Source organism: Melozone crissalis, unplaced genomic scaffold (assembly GCF_028551555.1).
Source record: "Melozone crissalis strain CALT ecotype California unplaced genomic scaffold, PUWL_Pcris_2 ptg000042l_1, whole genome shotgun sequence".
NCBI classification, from domain to species: Eukaryota; Metazoa; Chordata; class Aves; order Passeriformes; family Passerellidae; genus Melozone; species Melozone crissalis.
The window spans coordinates 13392501-13409528 of NW_026535820.1; the positions used below are offsets into that span (position 1 = coordinate 13392501).

General features: G+C 37.7%; 1 protein-coding gene across 2 annotated transcripts in view; it reads right to left on the bottom strand.

Annotated features, from left to right (window-relative positions):
- ASXL3 (ASXL transcriptional regulator 3) overlaps window positions 1–17028 on the bottom strand; it is a 122212-nt gene that overhangs the window by 89582 nt on the left and 15602 nt on the right. Inside the window, exons 2-3 of one of the 2 annotated variants that reach the window (XM_054284596.1) lie at window positions 8705–8768; window positions 6816–6898 (exon numbers count right to left, since the gene is read on the bottom strand). In XM_054284596.1, the coding sequence (XP_054140571.1) occupies window positions 6816–6871 (56 nt within the window). In that variant the 5' untranslated portion in view covers window positions 6872–6898; window positions 8705–8768. The remainder of the gene's footprint in view (window positions 1–6815; window positions 6899–8704; window positions 8769–17028) is intronic. The other variant, XM_054284595.1, reaches the window with a different exon arrangement.

Consider the following 17028-nt stretch of genomic DNA (forward strand, 5'->3'; position numbering starts at 1 on the left):
AGAATTCACAATCCTGATCTTAGGCTTGAGTTAATACTTTAGCTGTTCTAGGGCTACATCACTACCAAAACCTGAAAAAATTATTACAGAGGTGACAGAGGTATGATTATGCAAGTTACAGTTCCAGTGCTGGAATGCAATATAGAAAACCCACTGGTTTTTACCAGGCTAAACTGCACCACACAACAATGCTGGGAATTGTCTAGGCAAGAAGGAGCAAGCCTGAGATTTTCAGCTGGCAAATTGCTGCTATCAGAATTGCCTACCAAATTAGGTGGTCTGTTGCTACACTGGAAAGAACAGCATTTCAAAGACATGTCTGAAGTGAATTTATGCAGAAAGACAGGTTGTACTGAAAGTTTGTTTCTTTCACTGCTTTACAGCCAAAAGCCACATCTCTAGATGCATGAAAATCAACCTAATAATGCCAGGCAAAAGAATTTGAATAGCTTTTCCCTTCTCTTTCCATCAGGACTTCCTTTCAGTCCATTGCAGGGAATAACTACCTTCAGACAAAACAATACACTCCCTCAGCTGAAGAGGCTCCCAAATAAATTCTATCAGACATATGCAACCACAGAAGCCTCCTAACTGTCTGTGCTCTTCTGATGGCAAACACAGCCTTAAGACAAAAACTGTGGTTCTTTTAATTGAATTTTTAAGGGTGTTTGGTAATTGCAGGGCATTTGGTTTTCTTCTTTTTTAAGTGAAAAATAAAAACTGTGACAATAATTATGAATTACATTGACATTTTGGAATGACTTTACAGAGAAAGAAAGCAAAAAATTCTCTGCCTATATGCACACAATAAAACAAGGAACCTGAAAACGATAAACAATAGAAGACAGTTGCCAGCTCATTTAGCCTATTTACAGAAACAGCAGCATTCAGAAGGGATTTCTTTTTAAGTCAATAGCTCTAAGGATGAAGTATGCAAAGGCTTAAAGAGACACTGTCAAAAAGATCAAAGGATTCACAAGTGACAGTAATATTTTCAGGAGTCCCCTCTAACTTCAAAGCTAAAGACAAACCCTGCATGGATTGTGTGTTTTATTCCATTGATGACTCCATTCTGCAGTTCAAAGTGAGTTTAATTCTAGATAACCCACTAGTTTCATATTTTTGCACAAAGACTGTAAATCTAGTAAGAGTGTCTTTGAGATTTATTAGGGTCATACTTTGTGCTGCTTTCCTAGGCTCAGAAGACTTAATATGTTATGATATCACTCATGATAAATATTATCAACACTGTGGAGTGCACAAGAAACAGCACTATTGCCAGTGCCAGTGGCAAGCATCTCCTCTTAGTCTTCTGAAAGACTACTGTCACAACAATAAATCAATAGATAGCTTAGTCTTGCAAAGCAAAAGGCAAAATATGCAGAGGAAAAAAGAGAGGAAGAAGAGGAGATACGACTGATGCTCTGATTCCCATAGGTGAAATAAGGATCAACAAAAAACCATCGAGAATGAAGTTTGAGATTCCTATTTCCGATGGAAAATAGAGTAAGACAAAGCAACTTTTAAAAAACTCTTATATGAATTACCTGAACAGAATAATGTCATGGTCAAGTTAGTTGACCATACAGAAATGAATTACTCCAGCTGAATAGCAAAAACACGATGGAATTATCCCATTCCAGCATTCACAGTCCTGAGTTTAATGGAGGAGGAAAGCAAATAGCTAGCATAGCTGTGGGCTAAAGTTGTACTCCAAGAAACTAAGCAGCTTGTCCCATTTTGAAAGTTTATTGGCTTTTAACTTGTACTGAGAATCTTTGGCTTTAATCTTATCCAGACAAGTCAATTTCCCAGCCTCACCCTGCACAGGAGAAAGGGAACTACAGAAAGCCAAGACATAATCTAGGGTTATTAGCATCAAACATTTATCAGAGCTTGGCTGGATATTCTCCCCTAGGACTAAAACAATGTGTATGGCCCAAGTACTGAAAACTGTTCCAGAAAAATTAATAGAAAAACACGGATCAAGGGAAATACTAGCTAATTTCCCTAGTTCAAGGCAGGATCAACCAAATCTACCTAACTCCTGACAGACACATTGCTACACTGGGTTGTGGTGAGACCTACCAATCTTTCACATCTCTTCCATGGTTCAGGAGAGGAATTAATAATTCCTGTTAAAAAAAACCACCAACAACAAAAAAACACTTTGTACTTTCTAATCGACATCTTCTCTTACTCCAATTCAAAGACCTTATTTCTTGTTCTGCCCATAGCAGACATTCAGGATAACCCCTTCACTCTTCCTTTCTTTTGTGTAGTTGAAGATTTACTATGCCTATATTCAATCCTCTCTTCCTTAATCCAAATAACTAAGTCATACCAGCTTCTGTCTTATTTTTATCTCCCTGATAATTTAAAGTGGGCTTCAAGTGGTCCTACTCCTCACAAAGATGCAGTGCTCCAAAGAAAATGCAACAAACAGCTTACTTCTGCTAGTTCTGCGGCAATTTCCAGGTAATGACAAAAAAGGACAAAACCAAGAGAAAAGAAAGGGTCAGAAAAGCATCGGGCAAGTTTCTGGGACTGTACTAGCTTGACTTGAACCCATGGGGAAAAAGCAGCTAACACACTGAGCATTCATGAAAGGATGATTCGTCATTTTTAGGAAAACAAGAGAGAACACAAAAAGAAGAAAAAGGGCTTCAGGAAATTAAACTTCAAACTCACCCACACAACATGCACAAAGAAATTTCTCTAAGCACACCAGCAGAAAGGAAACTGACTTGCTCTTTCCACTGAGCACTTACCCTCAAAGCACAGGAGTTCTAATGCCTAATCAGAAATGTGTATATGATTAGACAGCTGCTAAAACCAACACCAGGAACAAACATGGGAAAATTGATTAGATGACAATTAAATAAATTAAGTATTCTCACATCAGTTAAATGTGCTGAAATTCACCATAGATAATTAAAGCTGAATGGATCAGCCTTTAGAATTATCAATAATAATTTTTGAGAATTTGTAGAGGATATCAGTGATTCCAAAAGAATGGAAAACACTCAGTGATTAGCTTTAAAAAAATTTAAAAGACAGGTCCAAAGAAGTAGGGATGCAAAAACTCAATTTAAATTCCCACAAAATTTGGAATAAAAATAATTTGGAAGTATTTAGCCATAATAAGCAATAATAAGTTGACTAATACATAGGCCTCAAGAACAAGTTAGTTCAAATCTATCAAAATCTTCTTTGTGACGTAGCAGCAGATTCTATAGCTAGAGAAGCAGCAGTAGGTACCATGTAGCTCAACTTAGTAAGTTTTGGTTTCCCATGGACTTCCATAAGCAAAAAAAGAAATATAATGCTTCCAAAGAAAACAAGTTCTAATAAGCAGATGCCACTAAAGCTTGGAAAAGCTGCATGCATGCTGGATGACAGGAGTACATTGTTAAAGCAATTTTACTGAATTTGAGAAACAGTCTGCAGAAAACCTAAACACAATTCAGTAGGGGAAATTTTAGAGCTTAACAAGAACAAGTAACAAAATAAATGCAAGATGGAGAACAACTAGCGAGGCAGCAGCAAGGGGAAAAGGAGCACTGAGGCGAGAGAGTGGATCATTCTCTGACTACTAGTCTGCGTCACACCAGCAAAATCAGCAAAAGCTCGTGCTAGGGTATACAGACAGCAGGTGGTGAGCCCAGAAATTTACAGCAGGATAGGGAAATGCTTTCAGTACAGAAAATACAGAGCATTGTGCTCTTAAGTGTGCTGCTGTCTGTTTTCCTAGTAAAGAGATTTCAGTGTCCAAGTGTGTTGGCCTGACATTGTTCACCATCAGCACAAGCATGAGAGTTAAGTAAATACTTCTCCCTCCCACAGAAGAAAGCCATATATTTTCTACATCCCTGAAAGGTTTGTCTTAAAAGTTTTTACTCCTTCTAGGTAGCAGAAGATCAGCCTGCCTACTGACCATTTTACAACCAACAAGCATAACAGGAAAGATATTTAAGAAACAAAAATGAGTTGTTTCTTCCCCAAGATGTAAAGAATGAGGTAGGTGCATAACCTCTCACAGGGTATATCAGTAGAGCTTTTTGGTTTATTTTCTAACATATATCTGCTTTGTAATTTGTAATTTAATCCTTTTGTATTTAATTATATGAGTAATACAAAAACAAATGTGCAACTTGATGCCTTCCTGGCAAAAAAGAAAAAGAGGCTGAATAGTCTGACAGCGTCTTTTTAAAGATTACACATAATGACAATGAGATGGCTGAAAATCATACATTAGTCTTTCAGATTTACTATCACAGCAAAAAGCTTCAGATTAATTAATGCTACAATATATATGAAAAATGACTAAGACAATTAACCTCATTCATCTATAAATGGAAGAGTAGAGAGGAGAGTTTCTTAAGAACTTAATGTAGTAATTGCCAAGGTTCTACTGACAATGATAATCAGTATAAAGGAATAAGTAAAGTGTATTAGAGTAGTAACATATTCCTGGCTCAAGTTCAGACTTGGAAGAATACACAAATCAATACAGAATAAAATATGCTAGTGCCATTCGGCTGCTTATGGCCAGGTGACTGCACACCATAAATTTACATCCCTTGCTCATCTTAGCTGGCTGCAGCAGAGAGACCAGCAAAGACCATCTTTAGTAGCAGCAAAGGCACCAACTGGCAGGAAGGTACTGAAAGAAATTGCAGAGCGGGACGAAGTGGACAGTAGACTCTAAATTCAACTACTGTGAAAACCTAACATTAGTGGCATGCTGAGGCCCAATCAACAAATCTGTGTATGAAGTCAAACTCCTTATTGGCTCCTATAATGAGTTAGCTACTGAGGTAACTCTAAGTTTGTCCCTAATCAATATTAAAATGCAGCAGAAATGCAATTTTTACATGAAATCAGAAGTTAAATGAAAATTAAAATACTTAGCAATCAATACAGAATCAACATTTTCTCATTTTACAATTGCAGAATTTAGAATACTTAGGTTAAAGACTTTAGGATTAAAATGTTTCAAGTATAAAGAACATTGAATTTTATCCTTCTGAGTTTTCCAGAACTCACGACCACATACAGTATCCTGCAATCTATTGTGCTGTCACATATACCTGCATATACTATGAATAAAAATCAGAACAAATCTGAATTTCTTTCCTATTTCTCTGCAATTTTCAGTTTCTCAGTAACTAAAGAAATGAAAGATTATCTAGTTTGGAATCTCTTTAAAGGAATCTTTCTCTTACTACTCATTCTGCAGCAATTCAAAAGGGTTTAGACTTTTTCTATGTTTAAAATATAAAACATTGCTTTCATCCCTTTCCATAGGTTGTCCACTCAAAATTTTATTCATGCAGTGATCATGAAAACAAGAATTTTTTTAATTACAAAGAAATTATATTAGCAGGTGTTAGAGCCTCTCCCATGCAATTGCTTCATATCACAAGACATAAGAAGAAAGCAATTAATTCACTGCTGTGACAACAGTATCTTAATAGAACAGATTTTCAAAACTGTGTTTTCTTGCATTTTTGTTGTTGTTGTATGCAAATCATTGCAGTATAACACATGTTTGGACATTCATTTTCTGAAGTTTTCATCTCCTTTCTTCCCTGGAATCATTGCCAAATATACTCAAAGCAATTTCTCAACAGGAACTAAAGCACTTTAAATCTGTAAAAGGTGGCAAATTCAATTTCACTTTCCATACCATCTCTTTTGCAATTTTATCAAAATATAGCTATTACAAGCTTGTTATGAGGCTGCCAACAATGAAGTGCATGGTTATGCTGTGCAAACAGTCACACAGATTGCGTTCTGTTCTGTTTCCTAGGAACAACAGTGAATTCAGTAAAAATATATCCCATGGTTACTTTTGGTTCACCTTTACATGGACTTTTAAGTTCTCTTGTTCTGAACGTTAGGTTCCACACTGGAAGAATATAATTAAAATAGAAGCACGGATCTCCTTGTGATTTGAGACAGCAACAAGTATTAATTTATTGAACTGGAAACGTTTACTATAATATTTGAAGAAGAGGCAATTGCATCTTGTAGGACACCCCCACCAGCCAACCAGTTTTTCCTTGTTTTCACTTTCTGCCCAAGTTTTCACTTGAAGGTCACTAGAGGACCTAGCAAGTAGACAGTCACCTTTGAGAATAAAAAGCTGCATGTACATCTGAACCAGGCAGCAATGGAAGACAACTCATTGATTTCCACACTCTCTGGATAACAGATCTATCCTCTGAAAGGGTAATTATTATCACTTGAATCTACACTCAAAGTATGCTGCAAGTTGAGTTGCTGTATCCATTACTGCATCCATTCTCTGCAGACTGGTTCCCAGCGTCCTAACCTCCTTCTCCTTCCATTCCCAGACCTTTATCAGCACAATCTCTGCTACCACAGGCAACACCAGCAGGTCCTAACAGTGATTTAAGTGCCAGACCATAAATCCAAGTAAGAAGTGCACCAAGTTTCCTCTTGCCCTTTCTCCATGCACACAGTGGCAGAGGTAACACAGCTGATGAGCTTCAGTCCTTAGGCAAAAAGGAGATGCAGCACTGGGCTGTCTGAGGAAATGGCACTATCTTTCTAAAGACAGGCCATTGGAGTGGAGCTGGCCCAGACTCCTTTGGTAACATACAAAGTTAAGACAGACACTAACCCTTTTAAAAGCCCTGAACTAACAATCAATACCCATCAACTGTATTTCCCACTTTGACACCGGAAATTAATTAAGCCAGCGCTTGAAGTTGTGTAAAGATTATACACCATTCCTAGATCATTTTCACAGAGATAGCAGAAATTCAGAACATATAAACACTGACCTTGTTTCTTTTAACCCTTCTTTCTGAATGACTTCCAGTATTTGTTTTGCAGTCATTGGTGAGTTGGGATACTTTTCCAATGCCTAGAAAGAAATAACAAATGTAAGTGACAAGACACAGCTGTCCTGTGAATCTGAAAGGTTATGTGATCATGCAGTTTTTATGCAGTCATTTGTAAAAGGCAGGGAATGACAGTGTTGAGACTGGAGTCCTCTGTCTGTTGGAAGGACAGATACAACCCAGGAAACTTCAGCAAGAAAAAGATTTACTTGCTGCTTTTGTGCATCATCTGTTAGCTCTGCCTGGGAAAACTCTTTCCAGGTTACAAATAAATGAGTTGGAATACACAACTGATTTTATGAAACAGCGACAGATTTTCTTTCAACCATGAGGGGAAATACATAAAACACAAGAGCCAAAAGGGGAAAAATACCCACTAGCACTTTCTTTGGTTTTTATTACTTTAGAATTCTTTGAGGTCATTTGACTATTCTACACTTAGCTTTGCCATGACCTCAGAAGAAAAATTGGCTAAAACCTTCCATTTGTAGACCAGAAGCTACTGTAAGAATTGACACAGTGGGGTTTCAATTTTAAAATGCCTTTTAATTCTAAAAACAATGAAAAATGAAGTAGTCAGAACAGTCACAGCACACAAGATGCTACATGACAGAGTGCAGTATATTTTTCCAGTTCAGCTCAGTTTTCCACTCCTTTGCCTTTTCCAATTGAGCCCAAAGTAACTCAGTCCTCTTTACAGATAGAACCATCTTGTAAGAATTTTTCTGATTTTCCACTTCCTTTTTGTCCCTATCAGTTTTATGCTGTTGAACAAACAGCCACTCTTTTGCTCCTGTAAAATGCCAGACTGATAGCCCTGGAAAACAAAACCCTTCAGTCAGCAGTAAAAGGTGTGGCACAGGCCACAGCAATCAAGTTTCCCAGAGCATCTTGCCAATATATCTCAGTCAGAACTTGCATTTCTACCCTCTGTAACTATGAAATCGGTTTGGTCTAATTCAAATCATTCTGAGCTTCTCTGTAGTAGTTACTACCAAATAATGGCAATTGTGAAAGCAGCTACTACTGTGTGGATACCTGCATACTAGGAACTAGAGACACCACCACATCATATCACACAAGTCAAACTGTGAAGGGTGCTGGCCAGGGCTGTAATTCAGCAGCTCACCTAAAGCCAAAGACTGCCTACTCACTACAGCTTGACCAGCTCAGCCCTTTTCTGCCATTTTAGTTCGATTTCCTGCCGGTTCTCTTTCACAGCCAGTTTACCAAATCCTCCAATTCTTTGTTACAGGTGAGCTTTTTATCCTTTATCTTTCAGTTCCACAAAGGAAAAGGTATAGATGAAAGTTGCACTAGAAAGGTCAGGGAGCTGAACTGAGCTCATCTCGTGTACATCAGTAGGCAAGATTCAAAAGGGATCCATTAGGAAAGGAAAATCAAAAGGTGATTTGAAAGGAGAAAGAAGAGAAGAAGAGAAGGTTGGAAAGAGTAAATGTACAGCAATGAGCAAGGACTGAAGAAACTGCACAGAGCTGGGAAAAGGGCCATTGCACACAAGGGAAGAGAAATTATATGATGTATTAGTGACAGAACAACAATGACACATTGGAAAAATGACAATGCGTATAAAGATTAAGACTAGGATGAGAAAAGATTAATGGTGTGAAGAGACAAAAATGGAAACTTTAACCTTCAGAAAGAAGACAAAGTACAAGGTAAAATGAGAATCCACCAAAATAAAGAGAAAAGAGAACCAAACTGGGAACATTCCAAAGGGCAAACTGGAAAGGACAGGAGAGGATACTACACTGTACTGGACACGGCTATGAAGGAAACTGTGTGCACTTGAAAGCGGGGTTACTCACTGTGGAGGATTCCCTGTTTCTCTTCCTGAGTACAGGCCCCTCAGCACACCTGGGCAGCTCCTCCCTGCAATTGAGAAAATTTGGGTAGCCCTGTCCCCTTCTCTACGACATCACATCCTGCTCTATAACGTCAGTAAAAGTGCCAAGTATTACCATGAGAGTTCGACAATAATGGGAAAGAAACAATAAAGCTAAGCAAACATCAGAAGTCACCCTGTCCTGGACAATGGGAGAAGGGAGAGCAGTTTGTGCTGAGGAAGCTGCACTGAACTGGTTGTGGAAACAATGGCCAGACATATGGATACAGAAGATCATCTTCACCAAGCAACAATGAAACCAACAAGTAGGATGCGTAACACCACTACAGAAAGTTTAATGAAACCCACAGGGCAGATTTCAAATACCACAGTATGAAGTGAACGCATTCAGGATATAATGACAAATTGAAATGCAGACTGTTAGGCAGGCTGAAAGTGCTGGAATAAATAATTGCCCATTGTGTGGATTTGCTCTACACTGGACACACAGTGTGGGCTGCAGTTCATATATTCCACAAATTTAGTTCTGTTCATCTAACTCTTTAAACCCTGTTTAAAGAACTGTCCATACCCTAACTGAAAAGCATAAATTCTCCGATTTAAACACTGCTTAAGTTGAAAATCCTGTTATTGTATACATAATTAGTTTTCTTTATGATAACAAAGATTAAGTAAAAGAGAACCTTAGTAAGGATGAGTTTTTTCTGACCCTCCCGCCATGCTGCACACCCTCACCCTTGCTCCTCCCCTCCCCCAGTTTTAGCCTAATCATTTATTGCAAGAAGAAAATAAAAATAATTGCTCGTAAAAACCTTTACATTGTAATATAATTTTCTTCTCTCAGTTATGGAAAACAGCATGAGAATATTATTTAAGATTCTGTGAGCTTATGAATACATTGAACTGTTAATTACACTAGTATCTCTTGCCTCTGTATCTCACCACTAACACTGCCAAAAGCCTTCAATTCCTTTTGCATTTCTAAGACTTTTAAAAATAATATTAGAAATTCAAACTGAATAACTAACTGTGCCTTAAGGCAAACAACATACCAAAACGCAGAAGGAATAGTTAAGTCATAGGCTTCTTGGTCAGACATAGCAATGCACACCAGCGGAGGAAGCCGTAATTTGTTTTAAATATCTTTCTTCTTCCTCCCACTGCACCCACCAACACTCGTATCATATATGGGCAGTGACTAATAATGCTGAAATTAAAGCATGCCAAAGTACTGTCGTGAAGAACATGACTGTTTCAATGCATTTTGTAAAGAGGGACAATGGCAGAAGAATGGTTTACACTGACGGCAACAACTATCACAGGGGATCAGATATGCTCTATTTATTCCTGCCATTCAACCATAGCCTTAAAAGGGGACAGACGGTAAATAACTGGGACAAATAATGTGATACCCATCAGGACAATCGGAAAGAGAACAGAAGTAGTCACTGCACAAAACACATTTTCAGTGTTCATTCAAACCCTGGTTAACAGCTCAAGGAGAACTAGGGTCAGATCATACCAAGCATATTGGAAATCAAATCCCCCCACAAAGGGTAGCAGCCTGACAAATTGTAGTATTTGTGTAACCTACAGGTATCAACTCAAAACTTCCAAGATATTAAATAATCACACAGATGCCACAAACACATGTATTCCCAGTTTCATTGGAAAAGTCATGTCACTTATTTGGAACAAGAAGAAATACAAATTCCTTTTCTCACCACGGCATCTATCATCGTCTGTGTGTTGACAACAAAAAAATCAGTTGCCACACCAGGGAAAAACACATTCCAGTGAACTGTAAGCAGGAAGACTCCATTGCAGAGTCAAGACTTGCAGCTTTGCATAAGAGAGAAATCCTGAATGTTCAGCTTGCCTACAAAATCAGAAGAAGACTTCCCTGTAACTGATGGCATTATTAGTTTAATTTTTATGTACAGATGCTTGTGACTAGCTGAATCAGATTTGCTCAACCATTTGCATTTTAGATACTGAAGAGAACACAGCAGAGGGACAAAGTGAAGAAAGTCAAACCATAGAGTTGGCCCTTTTGCCACCCATAAACATTCCTGCAGAAAGCGGGAAGCTTTGCCTGCAGCTATCAGTTATCACACTGACAGAAAATAATTCTTCTAAACAAGAACCAAGTGTGTTTTGATACTGCATTGTGGTCCAAAAGCAGCAGGCAGATCAGCCTAGTGGGCTTGACACAGCTGATTGTGTGACTAAACGATCTGAAACCAGCCAGAGCTTCTTCCACTTCTGGATTCTGCTGGCAGGCATCTGAAGGTCAGGTAGCTGACAAAAAGCAGGATCATTTTATCGTAATAGGCTGAGCCACTAGTCAGAAACTGAAGCAATTCTCCTTAGAACATTATTTTTAAAAACTAGGAAGGAGGAGGAAAAGGAACAGTACAGTTATTCCCAGTGCTCTTACTCATCAACTAAAAGACAAGTCAGGCTGAACTACACAATGGACAATCTTTATTGCCCAAAGACAGCAGGGTGAATAAAAGAACAAAAAAACCCAACCAAACAAACAAGTAAACAAAACCACCAAACAAAACCCCCCAAAAACTTTCTTTCTCCTAAGCAGAAAATATAAATTATTTTCTAGCCACCCATTACTAAATTAATGAATTGAAAGATGGAGTATCAAGCAGGATACAAGAAATAACAGCATCCTGGAAAAAATCAAGCATTGTCTTCTACAGCTGCTTATGTGAGGTTAACAGGAGGACTGACTTCTATTGTGGGAAATGCCCCACTAAAATCTTTTGTGTTCATTTTTGATTAACAGCTTCAGTCATTGGGGAATTATCAGCAGCTTGGTAAAAGTTCAAAGCCCTTTGTGTGAAGAAAGATGGGTAAACGCTTTGGAGAGTAGGGGAGGATACAGAGGGGGTGAAGAAAGTAAGTGTACAGAGATGGGTAAGAGGTGAAAACAGCAAGGATGGAACACATGCATGAAAAAGAGGGATGTTTATAAGGGTAGGTGCACGACGACCTATTATAACACAAGTTCTCAAACAGGTATTCACAGAACTCTTGCTGATAGTGATCAAAAAAAAGGTAAAGAGTGGTTTCCAGGTACTAAAATATTAAAAGAACTTGAAACAGGAATAATATTTCTCCTGGTAGGACTTTTGTCTTTGAGCAGTTGAAATTAGAATAAGGAAATTATAAGATCTAAGCAGAAGAAGGTGCATTTCGTAAGACATCACTCTCAGTATGCTCCACGCTATGAATTTGTCTTTATAATCCACTTGACACTACAGATAAGCAAGAAAAGAAACATCAAGCAAGAAAAGGAATAAAGATGTCCCATCAATAACAAAGGAATACATTAAAAAATACCATTACATGAAAAAATACCAAAACATAACATAACAAAAAATAAAATACGAAAACACAAAATACAAAAAAATACCATAACATAAAAAAATACCAAAACATAATAAGTTTTAACATCAGTTTTGTCCATACTTGCTAGTCCACACTTTTTTTAGGTTCGGGGGTAATGCTACTGACCAACAGAACTCAAAAGTTTAAAGCACAGTCATAAAGTAATTTTCCCCAGCTCTATTTTGGTGAAAAGCATTTTGCTGCTCCTTTAGTGTGAACTATAGGGAACAACTGGGCAGGTGTTTCCTGCAAGAGAATTTCTACTACAGACTTTGCAAGTAGGTCTGAAACCATCTAGCTTTGCTAACCTGCCAGATTCATAAGATATTATCATCATCTCCTAAAATACTGAATGAAAGAAAAGAGCAAGAAAGAAGTTGAATGTCTTTGTTCATGCCATTGCTTTAACCGGAACATTTGAGGCTTGTTCCAAGATGTCTGAAACTTTTATTGTTCTTTCCAAAATTTATTTACAATGTCATATTTCAAATGGATATAAAGGCAGCTTTAGAAATTCCAGATAAACTGTACTCTTGACATTTTGAATTCAAAAGAAATTGTATTACAATTCAGTTAAAATTAACATACAGTTGGGCTATTCCTTTAAAAGGCACAAGCTTTAACAGCAGTGCCATCCTGCTATTGCTAGCTGATCTCATATATCACTATAGAAAATGTAGGGTAAAGTGTTTAGCTCTGAACAATTGACTTATTATAATAACTTATTGAGCTGGTCTAACATACTAAAAGAAATGGAAACCTTTATATTTCTCTCTTTACTAACACAATCAGCCTGTCCAAGCAACCAGGAACTTTCACTTACAGGCTCTGCCAGGACAGATCCATAAACACCTCTGTGACAAGCAGGATGAACCTAGGGAGCACACAGAATCCTATCAGATTTCTAAGAACAAGATCAAAGATACCCCAGTGAGCATGGTGTCAAACTTGCTATCCCAGTATGGGTTCCACTGGTAGCAGCAGGATTACTAACAATGATTTCAGTTCAAGCAATGGAGCATCCAGATTCCCAGAATGACTGCTCAGTTCTGACAGTGCCACGTTCAATGCCAGTTCTGCTTAGCCATGCAAGCCATTCCTCTCCTTGCTTCCCATTCCAATACTCCATTGCCTCTCACTGTGCCCAGCCTTTCCCTACTCTCGAACTGATACTCTCATCTTCTGAGATGTTGCAATAACCCTAACTTGTGTATCTCCCACCTGCCCACATCCCTACCCAAATACCTTTCTTCCCTAATCCTTACCACAGTACAAGCCTACAGGACATTCCTATGCCCTCTACCCCCTCAAACACGAGTGTATTCATAGAGATTCAGCTCATGCCAAGGGTTCCCCCAAACCTGCACACAGGCACACAAGTGCTGCATAGGTGCTCAGCACTGGCACCTGGCTGACAGCACACTACAGCTCTCACGTGCTGACAGGACAAATTGTGATGTACACCTCCTCTGGCTTGTGGACCACATTCTCTTGCCTACTTAGTTTACAGCAGAAGTTTCACCAGCACTGACCAAGCTGGAAAACTTGAGTTAAAACTTTTAAAACTACAAATTATTATTTCAGAGAAGAGACAAGGAGCAAAAAAAAGCTCTGCCATCCAAAAGTGTTACTGAAATCTGTACTCATTCAGTGATCACACAGGCCATTTTCCTGAAATACCTCTAATTGTGGCAGGGATAAAAATCCTCCTTTGGCACCTACTTGGCACAAAAAACATGGATAGCTGAATGGATACCAGGCCCTGTCAGCTTCCTTTACACTACAGCTAAGAAAGAACTCCTATCAGTGTGAATACATTCATCACTACTAAAGGAACAAAAAAACCCTTTAAAACTAAGAAACACCAAACCTTAAACATATTTGTTTCCATATATGCTGTTTTCTCTATTGGAAGATGATACAGATTTTTATTTTTCTGAGGCACTGAAAGGTTTGCTGTATAACTTATGTTTCAGCATAGCAGGATAAAAAAATAATTACAAAGAGCAAAACTTTACAGAAAAATCAACAGAGGGAATGAATATATCTTTGTTTCAGAAGCTTTCATCGCTTTATTTTCCTCAGGCAAGCATAATCTGTAAGGGTTACTTTTAATGTGAGAAATAAAATTCCTACTGGCTACTCCATGAATGTACCAAATTTAACAGCAAGTGACAGTTGTGCTGATTTTCTTGCCATTGGTTTACTATCAGAGCTTATCTTGTTAGACAGTGTCCTAAAGACACAGATCTTAGTTCTCTAGAAGGCGAAAAAGAAAACAGGAGAAAACAGAAGAGAAAATAGAACACAAAATATTTTAAACTATGAATTCTACATAAATATTCTTACATATTAGTTTTGACAATTTTAAGTATTTCATCCTTGTAAAATTGCTCACTAAAAGGAGAAGTTTAATGCTGCAACTGACATTGATTCCATTGATGCACCATTAATATATTAATGTTTATAGAATGTCTAATGACAGCAAACACAAAACCATAAAAATTATACTTCCATTTTAATTGTGTGGGATAGATGGCAAGAAACTAGCTCAGGAAATTTACAGCATATTTTGCTGTTTTGGTGAACAACCAGGATAAGTCACACTGGTCCTCCTAACCTCAGAAGGGAAGTCTATAAATTTCACAACTCATTTGTCTGGACTGTTCCTCACTCACAGGTTGATACACCCTTCAAAATAATAAGCAAATGGACATCCAGAACATAACTTTTTAGTATTTGTATCCCAGAAAGAAAGACTACAATGCATGGAAAACACAGAATTAAATTTCTGAGAGATGTGCAGCAAGTGATAAAGCTGAAAAAAATAGAAGTCCCTTGCAATCACAGACACAATAGAAATCTACTTAGAGTTCTTTAAGTTCCCTGAGTACACCTGTTCAAGTACTGAGGGAAAATGCAAAACTAAAATTTCCACAAAATGAAAAATTTTGATCCAAAACCAATGACTTGATTTTGGGGATGACGGAGAAGTGTTGTTCATTTTAAACAAGAGAGTATTCCTCCTTGTCCAAACAGACAATAGAAAAGAGCAGAGTTAAGAGTCCTTGCATCTTATGCACCTTTTTTTTCCTTACAAAGCCTGCACAATTACTTCACATCAGGTTTCATTAGTCTAAATCATGACATCATTATGTACAGACTACAGTTCACTGGCACAATCCAGATCTACTGCTTAAATTGCTCTGAGAATAGCTATAAGTCATGTTTTTGAACTAAAGAAATACAGCCTTCTCAAAGAATGTATAAAGAGAGAATTCTTTTGTTAGCTGTCAGTGAGATTTTGCTATCTCTGTTAAATATATAATGGTTAGTGTCATAACGAAGATCAGCCATCGTGTTATGGCATTTATCTTCGTGAGTGAAGAGAGGAAGGGCTACTGCGATTTATTCCGTCTCTCCTCATGAGATGATTAATGTCATAAGAGATTAGTCTTCAGTACTGACTTGTACACAGAATATAACACAGGGCTGGAGTGGGATGCTTAGCAGTTTTAATTGCCACAAGTTTGGAAGCCTACATTACTTACATATGGCATGGTTGACAATTAGTCATCTAAGATTTTCAAAAATAGGAGAATATTTTACAGCTCAGTAACTCATATCCACTTTGTGTCACTTATTTGTTCAGTCCTTCTTAGCAGTGTTTCCACATGGTCCCTTCCCCCAACTCATCACCTAAGTCCACCCACACTTGTCCTCTTAAGCACATCATTTATTGTAAAATTGAAGTCCATATTGTTGGTTTATATCGATTTTTGGTAGCATCTGTTTAAAGGTTTAGAAAATTCACTATTTAACACTATTACCAAGAAACATTTGTCACAACACAGGCAGATTAGTGAGAGTATATAATGGCTCTGCATCTAGATTTGTATAAGATGTATAAACAGTTTTTTTCAAAATTTGAGAAGTTATGTGCTCACCTCTTCCCAGGGACCTTGTAAAAAGAATCTGACCATCCTAAACTGAAGGCAATAATTTTTTTAAAGCTTATCACTTTGGAGAAATGCATACAGAATGTTTTGTTTACATGCTGCTTGCTTCTTCTTATGGAAGAAAATACTTCAAATAATACTGTAATGAAAAAAAAAACCAACCAAACCAAAAAACCACCAACACGATAAGCAGAAGTTCTGTTAAAAAGGGAAGAATTATTTTTCCCCCAAACCAGAACATGAACATACTGCATTTTCTTAAATCTCCTTTTCTGAACACTGCTAAATCAAAAATTCCCTTGATACAAAAGGGTTTTTTTTTAAAAACAGCAATTCCTTACCATTGGTGTACATCAAACAGAACACATTATTAAAAAGCACTCATGATAAAGTGTTATCTTTATCTAGGCTTCTCAAATATTGACTTAAACATTTTTATCAGGCTGTTAATCACATCCACATTCAACGTGAACAGCAACTGAGACCAGTCTTGACAGTCAGGTAACAGGGCAACATTATGGCAGGGTAAAAGTATTGTGAAAGCTAAGGACATTTCTTATTGATGGTAAGTGTATAGGAGAGAAAAATCAATGGGTCCTCATCAGTACAACTGTCTACCAGCTGGATGCTGATTTTCCTTAGAGATTAAAACCAATAGGAGCAATCACTTGGCACAGGTGAACAAATTCAATAGGACCTCCAGTCTATAAAGGAGAAAAGTGAACAGTGAATTCAAGGCTGGAGTTCATGAAGAGACAAAATGCTGATTGTTAAATCAACAGTTTGCAATCAGATCTCGAAACAAAATACAGAACACGTCTTTCCCCACAGGGGTACAACCCGAAACTGTTCAGTATAATCTGCAATTGTTGCGAAGGTTCTAAACTCCTGAGTCTGCCTAAAGGAATTATTTCAAGCT